At 52.8% G+C, this 24,112-nt stretch overlaps 8 protein-coding genes across 8 annotated transcripts; 2 read left to right on the top strand and 6 right to left on the bottom strand.

Moving 5' to 3' along the window:
- Positions 1–2,364: 2,364 nt before the first annotated feature.
- Positions 2,365–2,751, bottom strand: PHYSODRAFT_256492 (hypothetical protein; the record flags this gene model as incomplete). The annotated part of the gene is made up of 1 exon (XM_009529220.1): positions 2,365–2,751. The coding sequence occupies one exon, from the start codon at positions 2,749–2,751 to the stop codon at positions 2,365–2,367; it is 387 nt and encodes a 128-aa protein (XP_009527515.1).
- Positions 2,752–5,237: 2,486 nt separating this feature from the next.
- On the bottom strand, positions 5,238–13,403 carry PHYSODRAFT_502297 (hypothetical protein; the record flags this gene model as incomplete). Its single annotated transcript, XM_009529219.1, has 4 exons — positions 5,238–6,357; positions 6,430–7,144; positions 7,265–7,533; positions 8,392–13,403. The coding sequence occupies 4 exons, from the start codon at positions 13,401–13,403 to the stop codon at positions 5,238–5,240; spliced, it is 7,116 nt and encodes a 2,371-aa protein (XP_009527514.1).
- A 371-nt stretch (positions 13,404–13,774) lies between these two features.
- Positions 13,775–13,987, bottom strand: PHYSODRAFT_501253 (hypothetical protein; the record flags this gene model as incomplete). Its single annotated transcript, XM_009529218.1, has 1 exon — positions 13,775–13,987. The coding sequence occupies one exon, from the start codon at positions 13,985–13,987 to the stop codon at positions 13,775–13,777; it is 213 nt and encodes a 70-aa protein (XP_009527513.1).
- A 698-nt stretch (positions 13,988–14,685) lies between these two features.
- On the top strand, positions 14,686–15,384 carry PHYSODRAFT_365942 (necrosis inducing-like protein NPP1 type; the record flags this gene model as incomplete). The annotated part of the gene is made up of 1 exon (XM_009529217.1): positions 14,686–15,384. A coding segment is annotated over one exon (699 nt), but the record flags the coding sequence as incomplete, so codon positions are not given.
- An 843-nt stretch (positions 15,385–16,227) lies between these two features.
- Positions 16,228–16,680, bottom strand: PHYSODRAFT_332243 (hypothetical protein; the record flags this gene model as incomplete). Its single annotated transcript, XM_009529216.1, has 1 exon — positions 16,228–16,680. The coding sequence occupies one exon, from the start codon at positions 16,678–16,680 to the stop codon at positions 16,228–16,230; it is 453 nt and encodes a 150-aa protein (XP_009527511.1).
- Positions 16,681–18,239: 1,559 nt separating this feature from the next.
- PHYSODRAFT_332242 (hypothetical protein) lies at positions 18,240–18,668 on the bottom strand (the record flags this gene model as incomplete). The annotated part of the gene is made up of 1 exon (XM_009529215.1): positions 18,240–18,668. One exon carries the CDS (start codon positions 18,666–18,668, stop codon positions 18,240–18,242), a length of 429 nt encoding a protein of 142 aa, XP_009527510.1.
- A 456-nt stretch (positions 18,669–19,124) lies between these two features.
- On the top strand, positions 19,125–20,076 carry PHYSODRAFT_256491 (hypothetical protein; the record flags this gene model as incomplete). Its single annotated transcript, XM_009529214.1, has 3 exons — positions 19,125–19,427; positions 19,451–19,756; positions 19,819–20,076. The coding sequence occupies 3 exons, from the start codon at positions 19,125–19,127 to the stop codon at positions 20,074–20,076; spliced, it is 867 nt and encodes a 288-aa protein (XP_009527509.1).
- A 176-nt stretch (positions 20,077–20,252) lies between these two features.
- Positions 20,253–24,024, bottom strand: PHYSODRAFT_332240 (hypothetical protein; the record flags this gene model as incomplete). Its single annotated transcript, XM_009529213.1, has 2 exons — positions 20,253–22,553; positions 23,314–24,024. The coding sequence occupies 2 exons, from the start codon at positions 24,022–24,024 to the stop codon at positions 20,253–20,255; spliced, it is 3,012 nt and encodes a 1,003-aa protein (XP_009527508.1).
- Positions 24,025–24,112: the final 88 nt, after the last annotated feature.

The raw sequence follows: 24,112 nt of genomic DNA, 5'->3' as shown, positions 1-24,112 counted from the left end.
CCCCATTTCGTAGGGTGCGTCGGCTCCCCGAGCCGACGAATCAATTTCACCCAAGCCATCGACTCCCGGAGTCGACGGCGCCTCGTCACCTTGGCTCTCATTATTGGCCAAAATTGATCCAATCCGATTCGCGTCAGCCTCCACGGCTGAGGCGTGTGACTCGCCTGCGTCATCGGTGCCCCTTGAGGTCGGAGACTCTTCCTGATTCGCTGAAGAGCGGGTGTCGACCTCCGAGATCAACACATTTCTCCTTGAGCCGTCGGCGGCGACGCCGGCGCTTGCTGCTCTTGCGCGCGTGCTCGCGCGCGCCCAGGGCGCTCCGGGACAGCGGCGTTAGGCGCTGTCTCGAGTGACGAGTCGCGCGCACCTGTCGGTGTGTGCGTAGCGGCAACAGGGCCATCGCTCACTGTTCCGCTGTCGCGACCGAAGCGCACGAGAGTGCGCTTCTCCCAATCTATGACCGGATCATGCCGTGCAAGCCACGGCATGCCCAATGCAATGTCAAACTTATCGTCCAGATCCAGGACGATAAAGGTATCGACAAACTCTTGGTCTTCATACGTGAAGCGCACGCGTACTATGCGCTTCTCGGTCTTTACAACGGCACCCGTTGCCAGTCGTACTTCCAACATACTTCGAGGTATCTTTGAATCCTCGAAGTCAAGCCTTGATAGACTTCGCAGTCGAACAAAGTTCTTCGACGCGCCAGAATCTACCAAGTACGGAGAGAGCTGCTTGCTCTCATCGAGTTCACATTCAGGATGACAAGGTCAGGCTTGTCATCTTGGTTCTTGCAGTGAGAATGAACCTCACTGGGGGCTGCAGTCCTCAGTGTCGCGTGTCCAAGGTCGACACGCGGAACTGCATTACCAGTAGGGCGCCCCGCGCCTACTGGCGTCCAGCGTTTTTTGTTTGGTTGCGACGGTGCCCGGCACCGCCGCGATTGCCACCCTGCTGGTGCAAGGGGGCCATGCACTCCCGAGCAAAGTGACCGACTCTACCGCAACGGTAGCATCGCACATTGTTTCCATGCGACTGCTGGGGTCCAGCAGTTGCAGCGCTCGAGAGACCATGGGTTCTGGGCCTCCCGTCCTCACTACCGGGCGTGGCTGTGGCCTCGGCACATGTGCATGCAGCTTAGCCTGCCGCAGGCTAAACTCCTCCTGCATTGCAAGAGTAATTGCAGCTTCGAGAGTACTCGGGTAGTCATGGAAGAGATAGGTCTTCACAGGCCTATCTCTTAGTCCCTTCATGAATGTGACGACCTTGGTGTCTTCATCGATCGGATTGGTCACGATGTTCGAGACCAAGTACCGAGCTCTCTGAGCGTAAGCATGGACATCATGCTTGCCCTGCTGCAGGTCGAGGAATTCCGCCCTTGACCGGAACTCGTTTCGTGGTGGCTCAAACGCTAGCCTGAGCTCATCCTTGAAACTCTCGTACGTGCTAAAGCACATAGGATCCGAGAGTCGGCGTCCATACGCCCAACTTCTTGCGCGTCCGCCAAGACATGACATGGCGAACGCAACCTTCGACGATGGGTCGACGATATGTCGAGCCACAATGGCTGTGTCGAGTTCGACAAGCCAACGGAGGAGAGAGTAGCAGCAACATCGTGTGCTCGCTCAGGATGAAACCCAGAGCAACACCGTATTGCTCTGTCGGCGTTAGCGTACGCAGCATCGTAGCTACAGCCGCCTCACCAATGACTGTTGACAGTCGTTGGAGGGCCTCCCACTCTGGATCCGACAGGTGGGGACAGTCAGCGCGTGCTACGTGAGTTCCAGGCGTAGTGGAGCTTTCCATGGGCACCTCTGTATCCATGGGAAGGTTCTCAGCTCCGCGTTCGTACGGTGACGTACGAACTCAGGTAGTCGGTCGTTGGACGGACTACAAAGTGCTACCAGGTGTAATGGGCCTACTTTGGCTCACTACTTTAGCTTACACGTGTGCGCACGTGTACGAGGAAACGTAGCTTAGTTTAAACTAGAGTTAATTATACTCGGACCTCCGAGTATAGATTACTCTAAATTAACGATCCAAATAATGTTTTCGGTTAAAATGAGAATTGCTATTTTTGTTTTATGCTTTCTGACTTCCTCTAAATGTAATATTCTAAGATAGGAATCTGCCAACGGCTGGTTGGCACAATTCCAATGCTATGCATGTCGCTCATTGGCTAAAAGATGCTGCTTTCAGCCAATAGGAATCCTAAGTCTCTATGGACCACCCGTCGTGGTGATCGTAAATGTATGTAGCCTTTGGTGTGTCTACACCAAGGTCGAGAAAGTCTTTCGAACCTCTAACAGACGTCGTGTATGTTAGAGTTACAAGTGACTGTAGCTACTTGTGCGTGTAACCCTGTTACAGGATAGCCTTCTCCAGCTCCTGCTCGCTCTTGACCATCTCGCCCGACACGCCACTCTTGCCGATGCCCTCCTGTAGTACAACCCCAGCGCTGCTCATCGTGAGCACACGCACCGTCTTCGCGTCGATGGGCAGCTTCCTGCAGCCGCGCACGCTGGGCGTGCCCCATCCACGGCGGATGCGCGAGACGTCCTGCTGCCGGTCCCTTGGATGCGTGCACGGAGGTGTGCAGGAACCGCGCTCCGCGCTCGCCGTTGTGGTCACGATCTCTGGCCGCCGCTGCGTCGCGTGTGGGGGCCCGCGTCGAAGACACACTTGGACATGGTCGCGAATCTTGTAATGAACACCAATCAAAACTCTAATACGTCCTATTCTAGGACACATCCTAGCTGTCAGAACGGCAAAAGTGTTTGCAAAATATTTTCTGTACTTGACTTTAGTATAGACATATACATAGTTAGGCCAGGCTTCCGACAAATATTTGTCGGAAAGTGTCGGAACGCATTCACCTAACCAACTTGCTCCATTGGCTAAAATACTGACACCAGGCCATATGATATAGGCTGTAATTCAGGTGAAGACCAGCCTGAAACAATCCTGCTCACTTATCAGTCGGAAAGACCACTGAATGGTTCATTGCTCTTAGACAATAAATAGTCTGACCTAGACTATATTTTTGCTAAGACTACTTATGAAGCAACACACACGAAAGAGGAGTTTTCATCGACCGACTTACCTTCGAAATGCTCGGGATGTTTCGCGATAATATCTTGAAGATGCGGGTAGAGCTGGCCAACCGACCAGGTACCATCAATTCCAAGTGAAATTCCACATCGGATCATCGCCTTGCGCGCATAGGACATGCCATTTTTGTCCCTTTGAAGGTTGACGGCTTTCACCGCCTCTGCAGCAAGCTGGAGGAAAAACCTTTTCCCTGGATTTTGAACCACAAACAACAACAAAACTTGCAAAGGAGAAAAAGGTGTAATGGGTCAGTCGTGGTGATGAGAGCCTTGCACCCTTACCCGCATGACACAGGAGAGACTAATTTTGAAGTTGAAGTGGTCAGACTAATTATGAATTCTACAATTTGACCAGTACAATAAATAGTCTGACCAAGACCTTTTTCGAACATAGACTATTTCCGCACACAGATAAATTACCGGAGGCAGTGTAGTTGTATGTCGAGAGTTACCATCAATATTGGTAAAAAAAAAAACTAATCAAAAATAGTCTAGGTCAGACTAATTACCGTAGGCAGTGTAGCTTGGGGTCGATCGCTAGGTATCGAAGCTGAGAAAGCCACTCAAGCAACCTCCAAGCTTAACTAGTCGTCGCCTCTCTTGCCCTAGCAAGTGAGAGGAAGAACTATCAGCTAAAGGAGGTCAGAAAAGCAAGACCACCGAGAAGAGTCGACAGCGCCGGAGACTCGAGTCCTTTGAGGAAGGTATATTTGAGAATGAGACCACACTTGGAGCAGAGGCTCCGTACGAACATGGATAGGGGAATTCCCCTTGGAGACGTGGGGCTAGATCTCTAACCTAGCCACACTTGTTGCCTGTCCTACTGCTGGACAGAATGAACACTCGCAATGACACATATAACCTCATTGGTAACATATCACTGCTGAGTAATGCTTGCAAGGTTTTCCTATTTACAACATCAGCTTCATGGGCGATACCTTTATGAGAAACCTGGAGCATTAAATATATTGTATCGTAGTTAACGTTGCGTTTTGTTTTCTTTTCGCATTGTTTGTAACCTGAAAATTAACTGTAGACCACGACTTCTAGCGCCAAGATGCGCGCCGTATACACCCTCCCAGCTGTAGTGGCCGTGGGGCCATTAATGTAGTCGTGCCGAAGAAGGTTTGAAATTTAAGGATTTCTAAAAAATAGTCTGCTCAATGCCAAAGGTTGGTATGATTGAGGGCTATACCACATACATAGAGTAAGTGTCTCCTGCGGTCACACTTTCGGTCTTGTAGCTGCTGCATTTGTACTTCTTAGTTAAAACTCGTTTTGTCCTCGTACCGCTCCAAACTTACTAAATAGTATCTACTTTTCAGATTGCATTACCCGGCAGATCCTAGCTTTTGCGGGGCCATGGTGCTCCGGCAATCGTTGTAGAGGTGGGTGGCTAGGTACGTAGGCCGGCTGCTTGGTGTAGTGGTAGAATGCGAAATTGCTCAATAGCTGAAGTCCCATGACCATGCAAGTGACTATCAGCGAGACCGAGGTAGACACAGCCTGCGACGCCAACTACAACAGTCAGCCAGTGGCGAATTATGGCGAAAAACGCGCGACCATGTTAGTTTAGGGAACTTGGTGGCTGTACTGAGCAATCGTTCTAGCTCGCGAGATAAAGGAAAGGCAGGGGGATAGGTACGTACGTAGGTGCCGGTTGCTTTAGAATGCGCAATGGCTGAAGTCATGCCCTGATCTCTAGAAAGACAGAAAACCGAGATCGGACTCAGTTACCGGCTCCAGTTACCGGGTCACCAGTAGAAAGACAGCCAGTGACAAAGGACCACGATACCGGCCTCAGTTTACTGGCTTCAGTTACCGAGGCGCGAATTAACCCGATTTGGGGCATGGCCTATCGGCCACTGCTATCCCCAGTAAAAACTACAAATGATAGTACTCCAACAAAAGAATAATGATAACACACCACATTATATTAGTACTTCGAAGTACTAGCGAGGATGCTGACTCTGTCGACTCATACTAATATTGTAGTAATTAGAAAGGATATACTATGTTATGTCTAATTTCGAATACTGTATTATTTTGTTGTACTACTGATGTCACTATTAGTACTTAGTTCTCACACCGATACTGTAGTACTTTCAACCTATTTCTGCTGAGCTCTCAGCGCTCTACGCTTTTCGAAGACGGGAAGCAGCTTGCCGTTGGCAAGGCGGCTTTCCCTACCGTCCCTCCGTTACTACAATCTGAATTGCTCGCTCGTCGCAGCAAATGTCTTCGGGCCGCTTCTCGGCATTTCAGGATGAGATCCTTGGCCTCAAGCGGATGTAGTGTCTGCATATTCGCCAGCATCTTCATCGTCGCCCTGTAAACGAACGAGTACTGCAGTCGAGCGTCCACATTGGAAGGAGTTGTAGCCGCCACTTTCGCGATACTCGGTCGCAACGCAAGTGCCGTCTGTGCGTTTTGCGAGGTCGGAGATCCCACCAGATCCGCGTCGTCTACCGTCGTCCATGCCAGCTTGTTACGAGTCCGGTGCTCCGGGAACTCGAGCAGCAATCGCTCGTAGGGCTCGTGGTCGAGTCGATACAACTCGCTTACCGAGAGAGCCACCGCCGTCTCCAACCGCGAGATGCCGTAGAGCAACGCCAACTCACCGAAGTGGTCGCCTCGTTCGCGAGCAAACTCGCTGGAGCCAGTCTTGATCAAAATGCGCCCGTGAGCGATGAAGTACATGCTGCGATCCACATCTCCGACCACGAACACCTCTTCGTTCTCCGAGCACACGGCGTACCGTAAGCACACAAGCAATGCGCGCAGGAAGTGTTCGTCAAGCGCTCGAAAAGACCGGACCTGGGCGACGAAATTGCGAAGTGTAGTTAAAATAACGTCCTCATACAATGCCCGAGATACACCCGACACGGCAGCAAACTCGTGCTCACCACGGCAACGCCGCCATAGTCGAGCGTAGTACGCCTTGATCTGCCGCTTTAGAGCCTTTGGAACTCCGTTTTGCACCACATAGTGCTGTAATTCCCCCAAGCTCTGCTCGAACGCAGCTTCCTTACGAGCACGTGAATCCAACAATTCGGCTTGTGCTCCGACGAGCGCTCCGTAAATGTAGATACTCCACAGTGTGATCGCAATCTCTGCGATAAGCTCTAGCGGGTTCATGGACAGGATGTCACCGTAAAATAGCGTCGAAATGCACTCCATCGAGAACAAAAGAGACCGAAGATACTTGCGCGCGAGCGAGATACTCGCTAGATAAAAGGTAGACGAACTCTCACTCAGCATCCGCCCCCTGTGCTCAAGCACCGTATCCCCCTTGGCGATGTAGGTGAGCATACCGGACGTGGACAGCCAAGATGTGCCGTAGTAGTGGAATCCCACCTCGCTTATACCAAACCAAATGCAGGCTAGGATATGCCCCGTTGCTAGATATGAAGATAGACCACGTAAGAAGTACAGAACAGCCTCGCTTACAGAAAACTTGAGGTCGTGGATCACGAACTGTAGAAATTGCTCGGATAAATGGTCAATCCGGCGGATAAGCAGCATCCGATTCATCCGTAACATCCAACGAGAGGCCCACCATGACGCATCGATAGATAATCCAAGAGAATGGGAAAATGGTACGCGGATTTTATCCGAGATAAGGAGCAGCTCCAAGGGTAACATGGCCACGACGTATGCTCGGAGCTCCGGGTTCGTAACGAAAATCCGACCAAGCCGATTCCTCGACGAGTTTGCAGCCGCTGAGATGACCGCTTGCTCCATCATGCAAGCGTGACGCAGTTCAAAGACCACACCGGCCACGCAGAAGACATCCATGAACATCTCCAAAGCTGACCACCGTCGCAGAGTGGTTAGAGGCAGCTCCACGAGAGCGACAGAAAAACTCAGTTTGAATGGCGTGACTATGAGGTGGTAGATGGACACGAAGAGCATGACCAGGTCCCAGGCTTTTCCCGCTTCCTTGATTCGTCGAATGAATTGCTTGGATTCCAGGTCTGTCGTTGCAGATAAAAGCGTGCGCTGGCTTGGAAGTTGCAGGCTTGAGCCCATGGCTGCGATTCGCGGGGGTCCTAGTCGACGGAACCCAGGGATTTGGATGTCACCTTTAAGGGAGAGAGCGTTCCCTCGGTGCTTTTGGGGTAAGGGCAGCGTTGAAATTGGTAAGGTTGGACCTCTTTTGAGTTGTGGCACCACAGCTGCGGGGCGCAAGCTTTGTCTCCACTCACGATAGCGATGGTACCAGATGAGCTGCATGACGTATTGCGGTCTTTGACAGCGCTGGATGATTTCGAAGTCGATGCCACCACTTCCAGCTTTAGGGCGAGATAATTTACGACCATGTTCGCCAAAGAATCCGGTCTCGATCACGGGCAGCGAGTGGCACCTCGTCATTCGCATGAGAGCAGCTACTAGCTCCGTTTTCGTCGATGGAACCACACGCCTCTGGTCTGGAGACGCAGCTACGGATAATCGTCGCCGTTGCGCACCACTTTTCTCCCCCGAGAGCATCGCCAGGTTCGTGAGTTCCGTTGAACTCTTGAGATCAACCCCCACCACCGGTTTTGATGCAGCGGCCGGAGCCACATCAAGCGCTTCAACCTCTGTACTTAGTGGAAATTTCTTTTCTAGCCACGACCGCCTCACTCTCCGTCTTCCAGAGGGAGTTCGGACTCGAATTCGACGCGTGACATTGCCGGATTCTGACGGAAGCAGCAGTTCGAGTAATTTGCTAACGATGTGCTGCGCTTCCGCAAGCTGTCTGCATCGCGCCCAGCACTCTTCCTCAACAGCGCGTATCCCAGCGTCGCCCAAGTTGTCACGTACGTGTTTGTTGAGCGGATTCAGGTCCACCATGAATTGAAGGACGCGGATATCTGAGTTTTTGTTTTCTCCCACCAGAAATGACGTGTCCGCATTTGCACTGTGCCACATACCGTTTGTTGAGGTGGCACCATCTCGGTTCCGCGAAGAGGTTCGATGGGATGTGCGGACAGAGATCATTGATATCGAGCTGCGCACCATGTCGAGGACCGACGACTTGCGGTAATCCATGCTTGAGATCTCGGGACCGAATGTCTTGACATATTCATCCGTCTTCATCAAAAGGTACTCGGTCTTCTTCTCCAGAAGTTGCGCTTCGGGAGACGTGAAAAAACGCCGAAGGTCTGTTTTGGACGGCTTGCGTGGAGGCGCCCCCGTTCGAACGATCCCATTGATGACTTTGTTCCGCGTAGCTATTGACGCTGCGGTATCGGTTTTAGTCTCGACGATAATTGGGCCAGTGCTTGATGTAAGCAACCGCTTCGCGCGACTTGCAATACGTAAGCACGCGTGCTGGTAGCGCTGGAGTCGGTTGGTAACCCATCCGAGAATTGCGTGCAGCGCGTGCTTCTGGATCTGGTTGTCGGACGCACTACCGGTGGTCGTCCACAGCTCTTGCCAGTCGTGTTTTGACACAAACAGCACCTCACAGAAGGTAGTTGAGCGTACCGTTGCAAGTCGGCGCTGGTTTGGCAGGAAGAAAGCGACTTCTCCGAAGAAGGAGCCCTCAAGGAGAACTGCGATGCTCGATACCGACTTCGTCCAATACGCGGCTGCCAGCCCTTTGCGTAAGGTGTACAGTCGATTGCCAAAGGTTCCTTCCTCCAGAATGTTGTCCCCTGGGATGAAATACTCCGGCCTTAATCGCAACGCAAGGTTGTTAACCTGAGATGGGGCGAGAAAGCGGCAAATAGGCAGGTTTGCGATCGCGCGGCCGTAAATCTCCAACCGGAGTTTGAGCCGAAGGTTCGCTGATAGCTCATCCAAAGTTTTCTCGAGCTCAATGCCTTTAGTGTGCTCGAAATGTTCGTGAAAATAGAACCCCACGCGCTCTCGTAGACTTGTCGGGAGGTCGTGAACTTTGGCAAAATTCCCAAAGTTGGTAATTCGACTCTTGTACTGCTTGGTTTCCTTTCCAAGCTCGTGAATGAGCTCGGAGATCTCGCCCACAATGTGACCAATGATAAATGTGCAGCCTAAACAGGTGACACCAGTCCAAATTGTCCCCACCGCATCGCGAGGAACACTTTCACGTGACCCTACCAGTAACAAGGTCGTGATGGCCCAGTAGAAAGTCTTGGCGTAAAGGATCGGGACGGAATGGTGATACTCATGCAGCAAGTGATCATCCTGCATCCAGCAAGACTCCACCTGAACGCACTCGTGCTCTGAGATCAAGAAGAAGATGCAGCCAACGTAGTGGGCTACTAGTCCCAGAATGATCAGCAACTTGGCGGGACTCAAGTACGCTGATACATTGTGCGTCGCAAAGTGCTGCTGGATCTGCAGGATAACGTCATCCAAATACCCCCAAAGAGCACCGCAGCGAATGAGTCTCGGTAATCGGCAGAGACTCGCAGTCAACGACCCACTTTCAAACGGGGTGTAAACCGGCATAGACGCGACAAGATCCCACTTGAATGCGGCACTGTGGAAATAATGTTTGTTGATCTCTTTCCGCTCCCAAAGGTTCTCAATTCCAGGTTCCGAGCTGCAAAAGTAGTAAAGCCGCAGATAGATATCTGCTGCAAAACACACGTCACAGCTCAGGTCCGCTATCAAAATCGCAGTATTTATTCTGCTCGGAAAATGAAGGTGCGCGTGGAAGCAGATGCGGAAGATGACAAACGCAGCGTTGTACACGTTCCAGAACGAAATGAGCGTCGTCCACAGAGCCTTGAAGGCGCGCCGTAAATTACCGCTTGTGCTAAGGAATGTTTGAGGGCGGCCTCGGTTTGGAATAATAGCACTATCCCGCTGGTAGAAGAGGCTCGGAGTTTGCATCGAGTGAGGCTGTAGTTTGAGCTTTTCCAGGTTTCCAGCAATGCATTGAAGGCGTTTCAGTTCTAGAGTGCACAGCGTTTCCGCCTCACCTTTCATGTCATTTATGTCGTCAGAAAACTTGCGCTGGATAACATCAAACTGCTCTCGCGTCATCACGGAGGCGTGAACACGAGAGGCAGCAGTAAGAGTCGCACAATACGGCCGTCTCAACAGAAACTCGGCCACCGCGTAACTATCGCCGCCATGGAGAGCGCGAACTGGCACTTTACGTGAGCGGGAAAACACGTTGATCTTGCTTCCTTGCAACAACACGAAGAATTCGCGACAAATATGTCCTTCGAAGCAGATAGTCTCGCCGTTTTGGTAGCTTCTGTGGCGGAATTTTCCAGTTACTTCTTGCAGGAACTCGCAGCTGGCCGAGTCAAACAGTGCCACACTCTTCACGGAATCCGAGTGCAAGAGTGACGATATCTCGTAGCAGAGTCGATCGGGTAAATGTGATAGTAATTCGGATTCATACGTCTTTTTGCGACTGGTAAACTGGTGGTGGTAAAATCGCCGGATATCGCTGCTCAACTTTTCAGAGATCGCCATTCGCTCCAAGATCGTGTTGAGCGTATTCAGCTTCTCCATGTGGTGGTGGTGAGTCGCCAGCATGTTCGAAATTGTACTAGACATGGCGCCAACTACCCCAAAATTGATGATACCTCCGACGAAAATCCACAACGCAGCGAAGTAGCTCTCCGCCGTAGAATATGCTACAATGTCACCATAGCCAACTGCCGTCAGGGTGACAATTGCCCAATATACAGAGCGTAAATACGCAAAGGATGCCTGGTACGTTGAATCTGGGTTTTCTCGTGGGAAAACTGTCCCTATATGCGCGTAGCAATCGAATTTTACCCACGAACAGTTCTGAAACTGCGTGGCCTCGCGAAGACACTCTGCGCGGGCGAAATCCGACGACATGATGGAGCTTAGCGAGGCAATTGATTCATCATGAGAAAGGAACGTCATCTCAAACCAAATGCAGCCAACGAAATGCAGCATCAGCGTGACGCCCAGCACTAGAGACACAACAAGGTGCAGCTTGGAGCTTACTCCGTAGAAGTCGCTTAGATCCTGAAGGAGACTTGGGATCCAGCGAATCCGTAATAATCTCAGTAGGCGAAAGAGCGTTGAGTAGCCTTGCAGTGGTTCGATCGACATGGAGTCAAGCACGAGACCGACAGGAACCCACGCCAATAAATCCAGGTAAAACCCCTTCTTCTTGTACGCCTCGAAGATCATGCTCGGCTGCATCACGTTAAACATCACGTCTGGATCCATATACGCAAAGAACCGAGACCGCAGAACCAGGTCGAGGCCGAATAACGCCTCTACTAACAGTGTAACCATGAAGCGAAGCCCGTGTTCAGGTTTTGCCATGAAAATGGGTTTTTCGCCGCTCATCGTGATAAATACGCCAAAATACGGCACCTCGAAGGCAACGTAGATGATTGCCAGTAGACGCGCTGCGTTCCAGTGCATACAAAACGACGAGCCAGGAAGGCGCCAGCTCGCACCACGTCGTCGTTCATGAGAGTGCACATCTTCGGCCATCAAGCTGTGGGAACTTCCTCCCATGGAGCTCTTCCTACTCCCACTCTCGTGAGCTCCACGCAGTCCCAGCAACTTCTTCATCTTATGGAGTTGCATCGAGTATTTCTCGAGAGTTTCGGCCATTCGCGAGCGCACATCAGCTTCGCTTCCGCGATAAAATTCCGTGATAGCTTCGTCAAATTTTGCTTTGGCGAGAACATAGACCTCGCAGAATGTCTTCGCAACGGCCTTTTGGTCGTACTGCTCGGGGGACAACAGACACACATCAGCGAAGAAATCCCCCTCGCTGCATTCGCTCGGTTTGGAGCCGTCAAAGGCTGAGATCATAACTTTCCCGCGGATTACGAAGAACATTTCGGCGTTAACTTTAGGCTCAATGATGTGGTCGTCTGGTGAATAAATCCGGCGCGCGAGGGCGAGAGCGAGCATGTTGGTGAACTCGACGCTCTCTTTCATGAGGAAGCACACCTGCTTGATACGGCTGGCCTTCAGGGTCGACACTACTTTGGACTGGAGATGCTTAGGCATGAGCTGCAGCGCTTCCTCGCTGTCCAGACTGTGGTGGGTACTCCACGCGTAGTTGTAGTAGGCAGTAACCTGATGTCTTACTTCTCTTGGGATGTTCTGCAGCCGCATATACTCTCGAGCATTGTCCACGTGCGTTGAGTACGCTGCGTATCGAGCGTTGCGGAATCGAAAGAGGAAGAGAAAGTTGGCCAGCAACGACGACCCGACCAGTGCGCCAACTAGCGTCATAACTAGTGCGTACATCGTCTCCGCATTGGACACGGGGGTCACATCGTCATATCCAAGTAACACGAGAGTCCGCGAAGCCCAATACAACGTCCTGCCGTATTTCCTAGCCACCGACGCGCCTAAAAGTCGATCGCGAACTACCCAGCTAGTCTCCACAACTTCATCGCACACGGTCAGATCAATGCCACACTGAGCATGTCCAATCAGCATGTACCCGCAGGCTACCCAGTGGCAAAGTCCAGCACAGACACTAATTGTACGAGCAAGACTATCAACTCCAGAAGAAGTCAAATGCTGGACCCACGCTCGATCTGCGTAAATTTTTGCGATACGAGCAAGGTATCGGCGTAGTCTGTAGAGGCGACACAATTTCGTAATCCGAACTAGGTGCAGCCCGTTGAAGTTCCCCAGCGCTAACGGTATGAGCTCCACCGGAGTAACAGCAATGATCTCGAACACGAACTCGACGCTGCGGGCGAAGAAGCGCTTCCGCTGAGCGAGAAAGCTCTCTGCGACTCCGTCCGTCATGGATGAATGCGACTCGATTGTTGCGATAGTCCATTTGGTTTTACCCCGGCGCTTGCGGAAAGAGGAAGACCGGATGAATAAATTCCGGGCGCTATTTGACGTCGAATCCGTTGGGTTTTTCTTCACCTTCTCCGACCTCACAGAGCTCCTCACCTTCTCGAACGTGTTTTTCCACAGCCGATAAAAAGCCAAAAACTGGAACAACCCGATCAAGTCCGCGAAGCCATCCATCACCGCGAATACCGAGAGCTCTTTGGACCATCGATGTACACTCTGATCGTCCTCTGTATAGTACGGATTGTAGTAAAAGGCGAGTCGAAATGGCACCGTCAGGAAAATGTACACGACGACGTATAAGTTCACGACCACGTGGAGGGTGTGTCTCGTGGTCCACGACAATCGATAGTAGATCTCAGCGAATGGCCGAACTAAGCGAAAGCTTTCGATTCGACGCAGTTGTCGCCCGCTTGGAACTTTCTTCAGCTTCACAGGGATCACTTCGGAGGACGGACTGCCACCGGTGACGACGGATGCGTTTCCCTGTAGCGCAACCTCGTCTGGGCCTTGTCGAGCTGTGGGTAGGACCTTATTCCGCGTCATGCCATCAGCGAGCTACAGCCGCATCAACGAACTCCCAAATGTCTCGACGGGCCAGTCCCCGGAAGTTAGACCGCAAGCGGGGTCCGAAGCGAGTGAGATCGTCAGCGTTGGCAAATGGCCCAGGGACTGAAGGCGTCGGTTATGTGGTGCACGAGGTGGCCTATAAATGGTCTCGCGCATTTGGCAACATGAGAAACTCCTTCACGACTGGAAATAGCCTGATGGCGAACTCCTCTTCAGCTGTCCAGCTTCCTGTTACGTACGAGGCAGAAGCTTGGTAAACCCGACGAACTTGATGAATGCACTGAGCACCCAGAGGTCACATTAGCTGCAGTAATATCGACTCTACGACGTTTACTTCGGGTTTTCTCTCACGAAGCTAGAATTTCAAATCTGCCCATGCCTACTTCAAACCAACTTGCATACGCGGCTGACTGTAGCATGGGCTCAAAGTGCAGTGAGGTCACGGTACGAATCTGTTCCTTAGGGCCTTGCGGCGCATCGTCGGATTCTTCTGATAGGAGGACTGCAACCTGTGCGACAGCTGAGCATGTAGCAACCAGTACAGCTTCCTCTTCGTTCATTGTGTGTGCGGCTGAACTGCCTCAATCTCCAGCTACTTTCTCCTTCTCCAGCTCTGGGAGCTGGAGAAGGAGACGGGGTAATTCTCCAGTTGTCACGTTGTGAACTAAACTATTTTGACCAATCAAAAGACAAGAAATAGAGTTGATGAGAGGTCATCTCCATCTCCAGCTACCTAGCGAACACGCTCTAAGGAGATAGTTTTCATCTGGGACTCCACCGTTCACTAAAACAATACATCGCCCTAAGTCTGGTACAATTCGGGAAACATGCTTTCTCAAAAAGTATAAGGTTCTGCCTGTAGTGCTAAGAGTCTGATAGAGCGCTGACAAACTCGTTTTAAGGTCTACAGTACAATATGTAATGGGTGAACCCGGACACATGTTTTTTGCAACCAGCTGGTATACAAAGTGGTAAGGATAGTTGTTCTGTGGTGCAAATCCGAGGAACTACGGTGCTGAAGCATACTTTAGGTGTTTTTGTTAGATCTACGGTGTAGAGGGTACTCCCTCGTTGGCCCCAGCATGATGCTGCGAAAGATGGGACAACTGACTCTCGGTTTGATCGCAAGCCTTTCGGGAAGCAATGTTCACTTTCAGATTCACCGCCTTCCTGCACTGCAAGCCACACCATGATCCTACGCTCTCTTCTTCTCTCCGCAATCGCCATCGCCTCCTTCAGCGCTGCGGGGGCTGTCACTATCGACCACGACAAGGTACAGCCGTTTGCGCAGCCCGAGCCAGTCACCGTGTCCGAGAAAACCGCTGTAAAATTCAAACCGAGTCTCCAGATCGTCGGCGGATGCCACCCGTACCCTGCTGTCAACGCTGCGGGTGAAACGAGCGCGGGGCTAAAAGGAAGAGGACCTAAAGACGGGGAATGCAAGGGGTCCGCTCTCGGCTCGCAAGTGTATGGACGAGCTATATGGTACAAGGATCTCTGGGCCATCGTGTACGGCTGGTACTTCCCCAAGGATAAAGGCTATGGCAGCATCCTTGCCAAGGGCCAACGACACAAATGGGTCAGCGCCGTAGTGTGGTTGGACAACCCTGCGCTCGAGACGCCCAAAATTCTCGCCATCTCGACTTGGAACGTGGAAGGAGGGTATGACATTTTGAAGAACGAACCGCCACAGTGCTATCGTTACAGTTGCGACGCGAAGTTCGCCGAGTATATCAACATGACGACCCCCATGCTCTCGTACGAGCGTTGTCGCCCAGAGCCTTCCTATCACACGCTGCGACCGACTACGGCAAGGGGTACTGGCGAACTCCAAGATCTCGTCATGTGGGAGCAGTTGAGCGAAGAAGCGCGGATCGCGCTAGGTGAGGCAGACTTCGGGGAGAAATCACCGGTCCCGTTCATTGACACCAACTTGAACGCAACTCTCGAAGCGGCTCGTCCGTTTCTGTAGGCATACTCGTTGGGCGGCCTCAGAAAAGTTTGATACATTGATATCCTGCAACGTAACGGCCAGCGTCTTTAAGTTGCGTGCTTGACAGCATTGACATCGTGCAACATCGCCAGCAATATCGATGTGAAGATCAACGTTTCAAGTTTGTGTTTGAGCTGGATATTATAATACCATTGTTGCAAGGAGGATCAAGGGCACGGCCGTGAACGTGCAGGCTTTTGTCTACATATCTCGGAGCTGGCGCAGAAGTTGTCGACCGTGTAGAGACAGCACGACGAGACCGTCTACATGCTGGAGGTGCATTTCAAGAACGTGGAGGGCACGGAGTTCACGGTGCAGGACGCAGACGCGCAACTGCAAGCACACGGGCTCCGCCGCTTGGCGCTAGAAGCTGATAACGGAGGAAGAGGCCGTGGTGGAGCAAGGACGTGCTGTGCCGAGGCCTGCCGGCATCTCCGGGCGCAACCGTGGGCAAGATCGTGTTCGCGGCGACCCTCGCGGAGGCGTGGTTCGCGTGCATACTGATGCGTGAGGAGACGTCGCCCAAGGAAGTGGGCGGCATGCACGCGGCCGAGAGCGCCCTCACGTCTCGCGGCGGCATGACGTCCCACGCAGCCGTGGTGGCCCGCGGCTGGGGCGAAGCGTGCCTTTGTGGCTGCGCGCGCGGTGTCCATCGACGCCAAGACCAAGACGATGCGCTTCCACAAGTCGAGCGGCACCGAGGTGCTGCTGCGCGAGGGCGATTAAATCAGCGAGAACGGCACGACGGGCGAGGTGATCAAGGGCACGCAGGCGCTCTGATGTTTATGACTTTGTCTCGAAGCCTGACTACAACCTTGATCCTGCGGTTAGCGCGAGTGTAATCGTTGCGCCAAGTGTGAATAAAAACATCGTGCCGCACGCGTACAAAAAGCCCCGTTCGTCTTCGCTTGATAATCTGCTAGAACGTTTCTTCAGCACGGCCGCACCAAGCTTCTCCACTCTTTCCTCCGTCAGCGCGCTCGGATTCTTGCTGATCACCGTATTGAGCTTGTCCATGGAAGGACTCTTTTTCAAACTCTCCATCCTCGCCATTAGAGCCGTGTCCTTTTGCAAGCTCTCGAACGTCTTGACAAGCTGAGGGTTGTTCTCGAAAGGCTTGAGAAGCGATGGATTGCCGCTCAGCGTCTTGGTCAAGGTCGGATACTCCTTCAACTTCTTGACAACACTGGACTCTTTGGTAGAAAACGAGTTCACTTTGCGTCTGCATTCTCTCTTCGGCCTCAGCATTGGTGGTGCCATCTCCGTCACCCGTTTAACTGCTGCTTCGGAGGCTTGCAATTGCGTTGGCCTGTTCGGCGATAGCAAAAGCCTGGATACATGCAGCGAAGGCGACGGCTATCAGAAAGAAGCATCCCTGACGCATGCTGGTGATCACAGGCCCGATTGAGAACGCTCTTCACGCCTTGAGTGCTTGTAGGTCGGTTCGGGAATGGAGAGGAGTTGTTGCATCACTATGGAATTATTCGGCAAGTTGCTGCCGCGTACAGACGACGACCTGATGCACGGAAATGGTGATTACTACCCACCTATCTATGCCGTCTGTGGAGTTGAGCACACCTCGGGCTCATTAAAGTCGCAGAGTACCTATTGTAGCCAAAGTGGCCTTGTCTGCTCTTAAGTACAATGCATGCCAGGGTCACCACGATCACCTCGTAGCTATTTTGAGCAAATATCTACCGCACTCGGGCACAGAGTTGGTGAAGTGTACCAATATACTGTGCCATCCAGTTCTCGACATGCAGATTTATGGATACCAGCCGCCATCGTCATCAGCGCGTCCGTGAACGAATGTCATCGGCGATCGCGTATCCAACTTCCTCGGCTTTCGCGAATACAGTGACAGAGCTATGAGCGACGCTTGTAGCCAAAGCAGGTAAAAAAAGAGAAAATAGTACTGTAGTGTACACATTGATGTCTATCTGTATCCGGATAGTCATGAAAGCTATTTCCTTAGCACGAAGTAGTCGGGCGTACACCTGCAAGCCGTAGCCCGCATATTTTCCCCCAGTTAATGGTATAAAGCCCTGGTCTAAAGCTAAGCTTGCAGTTTGTATAACGCTTCGACAGCGGTCGGTCGTTCGCTCGGGTCCCCGGACGCACAATCATACCGTAGCTCAGTGATTGAGGGGTGAGTTGCCCTCGGAGAAATTTGCACGGACTGCACCTGTCGTAGATCCTCCTTTTGTGTAAGGTAAGCTGGAGCCATCTAAAGTTAGGTAGGTGCCCTTGCCGGCTGGTGGAGCGCACAGTGCGTGGGGGATGGCGGGGAGAACAAGAGCAGAACTACAATGGCACCTCGCTCTCCTTCGTAAGCGACGCGCAACATGCCGACGGTATCTTCAATAATAATAAATGTACTGATCAATTTGAGTGACCATATTATTGACTTTGGACTAGTGGTTCTCAGGTCCGCAGGTTTCATCAGCCAATAGGATTTACCTGCAAACCTGCAGCAAGTCACAAAGTATGCTGGCTAACCTGCAATGCACTTTCTGAACACACCTGCAGGTTTACGCTGATTGGTTAGATCTACCTGCAACCTGCAAATCTACCAACCGTGAGAACCACTAGTATTGCTTTTTGCTCAAAATGGCCAGCTCGTCAACGCTGTACAGTCAAACCTGTTTATATGAGGCCCTGTTAGTGACCATCTACTACAATGACTCATATAAAATGGACTCAGTTAAAACAATTATGTGGTGCACGTAAAGAAATCGTGCATAGTTCGCTGCCGCTTTGCCTTCACCGTAGTCTCTCGAACCAAAGCGGTCACCGTCTGTAAAGCTCTTCGTTCTCTGTCAGTCTGCTCTCCGCATTGCAGCAGAAATGCAGCCAGCTCCATGCAGTGTCTCAGAGCAATGGCAGGTTGAACTGCGGGTTCCTGTTCCTCCTCCTCCTCCTAAGCGCTCCGCCAGCTCATGCGCCTTCATCAGGAGCACGTCGTCCGCCATCGCCGTTTTAGCTTCGTTCTGAAAGAAAAATTCCCTCAGTTCCCGCTCGAACTGAGGGAATTTCACTCGGCGCCGCTTGGTCGCACTCAGGTCGACGTGGCTGAAGTAGGAAGAAGGCAGGTTGCGCAGTCGGGCGAGTGTGGCACGGCTGACCCGGGCCTTGAAAGTTGCGTAGATCCACTCGGCGGGCATGGGGTTGTTCATGCCAGGATTCTGCTTGAGCTTTAGGTGCACTTGGAGCTTTTGTTCTAGCGTCAGACAGGTGCGAGGAGACATGGCGAGCGGTAGGCGTTGAGTGTTGAGCAGTGGTGCTTTGAAGAGTGTGTGGCCGTGAGCAGTGAATCAAATAAACAGGTGAGACCTAATTTGGTACCCAAAAATGTGACTCATATACCTTGTATGCATATAAACAGAGATCATACAAAAACTAAGTGAAATATTTGGTAGCGACAAAGCCTGCATCAAATAAACGGCATGGCTCAAATAGAGAGGATCATTTAAACAGGTTTGACTGTACAACTGGGAGACGGCCGTGGCGCGCGATCCGGACCTACAGCGCATCGACGCGTTCGTGCGTGGGCCGCGGCGGCTCCCGGTACGCGCCGCCAGTCAAATCCGAACGTGCGTACCCAAATCACATTTCTGGCCCAAATCACATTAATTTGCTAACCACCTATTATATTTTGCCCAACCGCCGCTGAATGAGTAGGTCCAGCACCGAGCGATACAAGCATGGTGTCAACGAGGACAGGCAGTACAGCTACTGTACGTGCTCCGCCGTCCGAGGGCAGCAATGAAAGCCCGCAGTTCATCGACCCGAGCAGCTACCAGAGCGAGTCCTCCAGCGAGGTGGACATGCGCGAGGTGAACCCCATGGACGAGCTCAGCGACTTTGAGTCGGACGCGTCGCAGCAGCCGCAGCAGGAACAGCAGCAGCAGGAGCCAATAGAGAACAACGCTGCAGCTGCAGACAACGACGTGGAGATGGACGCAGACGCAGCCGCAGAGGAGGAGGAAGAGGAGGACAAGAACACGGTGTGGTGTGCAAGAGCTCGGAGCGCGAGCGCGACATTGTGCTCTGCGACGACTGCGACGCCGAGTACCACGTCTTCTGTCTGAGCCCGCCGCTGCCCAAGGTGCCCGAGGGCACGTGGTACTGTCCAAAGTGCCGGGTCAAGTATCCGGATACCGAAGCGGCTAGCGCTGCGGTGGACGTGCGGGTGATGGCGGAGCAGCTGCGGGCTGGAGGCGCAGCAGTGGAAAATGCTGGCGCAGTGCAGACGAACGAGACGGAGCCAGAGGCGCCGACTAGTGGCGACGTAGCGGCAGCGGATGGAGGGGCAGATGGACCGGCATCATTCCCGGTACGCGGTTGCTATTGTTTTCACGAGTTTGTGCTGGCTAACGATTGTTATCTTGTGCACAGATCTCTCAGGCGCTGGAAGGAAACCCAGAGTCAGCAAACGCGTTGCTCGTTCACGCGTGCAGTTGCGACGACGTCAAGTGCGCGGACGCGGAATTCCATGTGTTCTGTCCCCACATGAAGCGCTTCCTGCGCAGCGTGTGTTGGGCATCGCACAGCGACAAATGGCGCTCCTACCGACTCGCACGGATCACGGCCGAGCTCTTTGCGTACCACGCTATGAACTGCAAGCTGGAGCAGTGCAATGTCCCGCTTTCGTGAAGAAGAAATCGTCTAAGGCGACGAGCGGGCGGCGTATTATCCATCCATCCGAGGACGCTAATAAGTAACTGATCTGAGGGTTTTGAAGGAATGCCGTTTTTCTATGTGTGACGCAGAACGAAGAGTTACCATGAAGAGTGCATTGCGTTGGGTTTCTGGGCGACGACTGTGGTCCTCTAATAGTCGTGTCTATGCGGAAGTCGAAGCGGACTGAGGTGGCCACTTCGATGGGGTTTTGTTTTGGTGCGGAGCGGTGAAGCCGGCTTCAGTGGCGACGCGGCGTTTACAGCGTGGACCCATGCATATTCGTCGCTTTTGGAGACCTCCCACGATGCGACTATATCTCTGTAGTTGCTCGGAAGTTCGAATTGATGCTTGTACGCAGGCTTGGGAAGAGAGAGAGGTTTCTGCTGCCGTGGCGGGGATGACAAAATTGGGCGGGATTCAATCTTCAAAGCAGGAATCAAGTCCAAAGAGGACGAAGTCAATATTCCTCCCTCCTCCTCCTCCGCCTTCGTGGTGTTTGCTGGATTAGCTGGACTCAGATTTACCGTTGACGCGGCGGCAAGTGATGCTCTGGGCCCGGGCTTCAGAGCGATGCTGAAGCGTGGCTCTCGGTTTTTGAGCTTAAGCAGCATGTCATCCACGACAGCCAGTTGATTAGCGGGGCGGAGCTCAAAGCCGCGTTCCTGTTTGATCGACACGCACTTCTTGAGCAGCAGCAGCGCGTTGGTGAGACTGTTTTGCGTGGGCAGCACGGGCATCAGTCGCGTGATTTCGCTCGGTGCGGCTGAGTAGTAAGTCCCCTCGCTCTCCACAATTTCGCGGGTTGCAAGCTTCAACGAAAGCGTGCAGCAAATGGCGCCGTCGTGGTCCCCGCCCAGCAGCAAGAAGATGCGAAGTGTCTTGCTGTTGCTCGATGGTTCATGCACGTGAGTCGCCGCTGTGCTCACGTGTCCATTGTGCTCGAAGTACCTGCTGTTGCGCCGATCGGTACTGAAGTCATCACTACGAGGAGTGAAGGAGCCCGCCGTCTCCTGATAATCGGAGCTGTCGGAGTTGTTCGAGCGATGGGAGTGCGAGCCTGACTCCATCGACTGCATCACCGATCCATGGCTCTCCGAGTCGGTAGTCGCAATGCCGAGAATGCGGCCTTTTGTCGACGACTTTCGTCGCAGCTCTATCTTCTTCTTGCCTGAGGTGGAGGCGTGATGAGCGAGGCGGTTCTTAGACCCGCCGCGGTGCTTACTACCTATCAGCGAGTGACTCGAGGAGCTGGACGAACTGCCTCCCGGACCTGGCTGCGATAGCATAGACCGTCGAGACTTTGAGCGAGGCACTCCCAACTTTTTCCGCTCTTTGCTGATGGAGCCACCGGCATTGCCATGGTGGTGAGTGGAGCTTGCGGTGTGATCATGGTCAGTATCGTCGTCCGCAGTTTCCTTGATGGCGGGAGGCAAATGTCCATCCAAAGCAGATTCGTCTTCAGCCGCTGGGTCCACGCGTGGGTGGTTGTTCACCTTCATTGCGCCGAGTCGAGCTGTGATTGAATGCAGCTTCGAGTCTCGGGTCGCTTCAATGGCTTGGAGCAGCTGTACCAGTGTCAATTCACCGCCGCCACCACTCATCTCCGACGAAGGGCCATTTGACGCAGACAGATTTGCCAGAACTGCGTATGGATCGGGGAGGTCTGCGCGTCTGCCCACACTCGAAAGTAGGGGGAAGACTTCCTGCCGCGGCAAAGTACCGCGATCAAACACGTCAAAGGTGCGGAACTTGTCGGAAACGAGCGCGATCGTGTCTCGGTGGAAGCTTGCAAGCAGGCGATCAGGAATATGATAGCACCTCGTCAGCTTCTCCTGCTTCAGCTCCTCCAGAGCCTTATCGCGTGTACAGTCTGCTATCACTTGCTGGAATGGTGTCGATTCTCGAAAGTCGTCGGTCGATTGATGCGGATCCTGCAACTGGCCAGGCGTCCACATCGAGATCGCGCCGTCTTTAGGAAAGAGCCCAAGGATCCCTTTGTCGGCGGAGACGTGATGCCCATTTACGATTGAGCCCTCAAGGAGAATGGGGAGAATTTGACGAAGTGCAGCCTCAGGGTGTGACAGTGGAGTTAACAGCATTGCACAGTTCATGAGCGCGCCGCAGAATAGAGGGAACGTGAACGCAGGTTGGCCGTCCGCGTCCAAATACACGCGCATCTTGCCCATGACTGCCTGAGCGAAAATGCGCTCGACACTGTCGACTTGGAGGCCCCTAGTTGACGGCATCACGGAGCAAACGTTAGTACCGCTGCTGCTGCTTTCGTTTATCAATCGGGCGTCGCGGAGGATTTCGACGAGTCGGGCGCAGTTAATTGAGGGCAGGTCGTCTCCAACTGCGGAGGAGTCGTAGAACTTGAACAACCCGTAGAGCTGGTTAACCTGGTTTTGCGTCAGTGTCTTGAGCGCTGAATTGTTCAAATTCCAGTGGAACTGCGGCGTCAAAGTAGGCACCGGACAGGTGTTCGGTCGGTGAGTTTCGGTTGCTGCAGTGGCTTCGGGACGATATTTGTTGACAGTTTTGTTGGAATGCTGACGCAGCAGACACGACGACCCGCCGACATTTGTCTTTGTGAACTTTTTGGCTCCTGAAGTGGGAGCGGTGGCGACTCGAGGATCCATGCTCTCGATTGTCAGGCGTTCATGAATGAGTTTGCAATCGATACTTCCACTCTCTCCGTACCAAGGAAGGCCATTCTTGGAAGACAGAGGCAGGTATTTTTACAGACAAGCATGAGGGTCGGTCTCCTTTAGGAGTTCAATGAATCGAAGACAGAGAAACTCGCCGCAATCTGAAGACTGTCGAACGAAGGGTTGGTTGAGCTCAAGGCTCTTCGGTGTTTTTGATGTGGCTGCCTAGTCTCGACGGGAATCGAAGAGGGCTTAGATGTAGATGGCCACTACGAGAGGGCATGGCTTGGTGGTATGTGTACAGTGCCGGCTGGAGAGGCGATGCCGCATTCACATTGTGGACCCACGTGTCGCTTCCAGCAACCTGCCACGTTGCAAGGAGGTCTTTATAGTTTTTCGGGAGTTTGCTCTGTGAACGGGTAGACTTTGAATGGGGTGGAACTTTCGCTTGTTGCCATGGTAACCTGTGGATATGGTCTGATGGAGCCGAGGAGATTTGGCGGCACCCTTCGGACCTTTGAGATACTGAAGCGGTAGCAAGGGGTTGCCTTGGAGGTAGCACTGCAGTGTCCCGCGACGTCTTGATAACGGGGGTGCTGTAGTGCGGTTGTCGTTCGTTCAGATCTTGCAGCATTTTAACCACGACAATGAGTTGGCCAGCAGGACGCTGCTCGAAACCGCGCTCCATTCTGGTTATCACGCACTTCTTCAGCATACGTAGCGCGGTGGCCAAAGTCTTTTGAGTCGGCAACACGGGCTTCGTTCGTGTCGTCTCGTTTGGTGCTGTCGCGTAGAATATCCCCTCGCTTTCGGTGATTTCTTTGGTCGCAAACACGAGGGAGATGGTGCAGCAAATGGCTCCATCGTGGTCACCACCGAGCAGCAAGAAGATACGGATCGTCTTCCTGTTGCTTGCACTTGGGGGTTCACACACTTCAATCGTCATAATCGGTGGGCATAGCAACTCTGGCTCATGGTCTGCGTCGGAAACCTGGTGAAGAGCGCTCACGGTGTCATTACTGTTGGGAATGTTAGTGTCCAAGGAGTCCGCCTCCACAACTGTGGGCTCTTTCTCTCTGGCTGTGGCTAACAGCGCGGATTGCCTCCGGGATGTCGGCTCTTCCTGGTTAATCAACTCTGCTGCCACGGACGTCATGGCTTCAGCTTTGTTGCTGTTGATCGACGACGTCCTCCAGGGCAAGACGGCTTTTCTCCTGTTAGCAGTGGACGGGTGGTGAACGAGGTGCGCCTTGGAGCCGCGCGACTTCGTCATACGGATCGGACCGTCTGAATCGGAGGCTTGGCTTAGCGTTGACTTGCGTGGCTTCAATACACCCCGTCTCCTTCCACGCTCTTTGGCA

The sequence above is a fragment of the Phytophthora sojae genome (assembly GCF_000149755.1).
Source record: "Phytophthora sojae unplaced genomic scaffold PHYSOscaffold_4, whole genome shotgun sequence".
NCBI lineage: Eukaryota > Oomycota > Peronosporomycetes > Peronosporales > Peronosporaceae > Phytophthora > Phytophthora sojae.
This window is presented reverse-complemented; position numbering and strand designations above follow the sequence as displayed.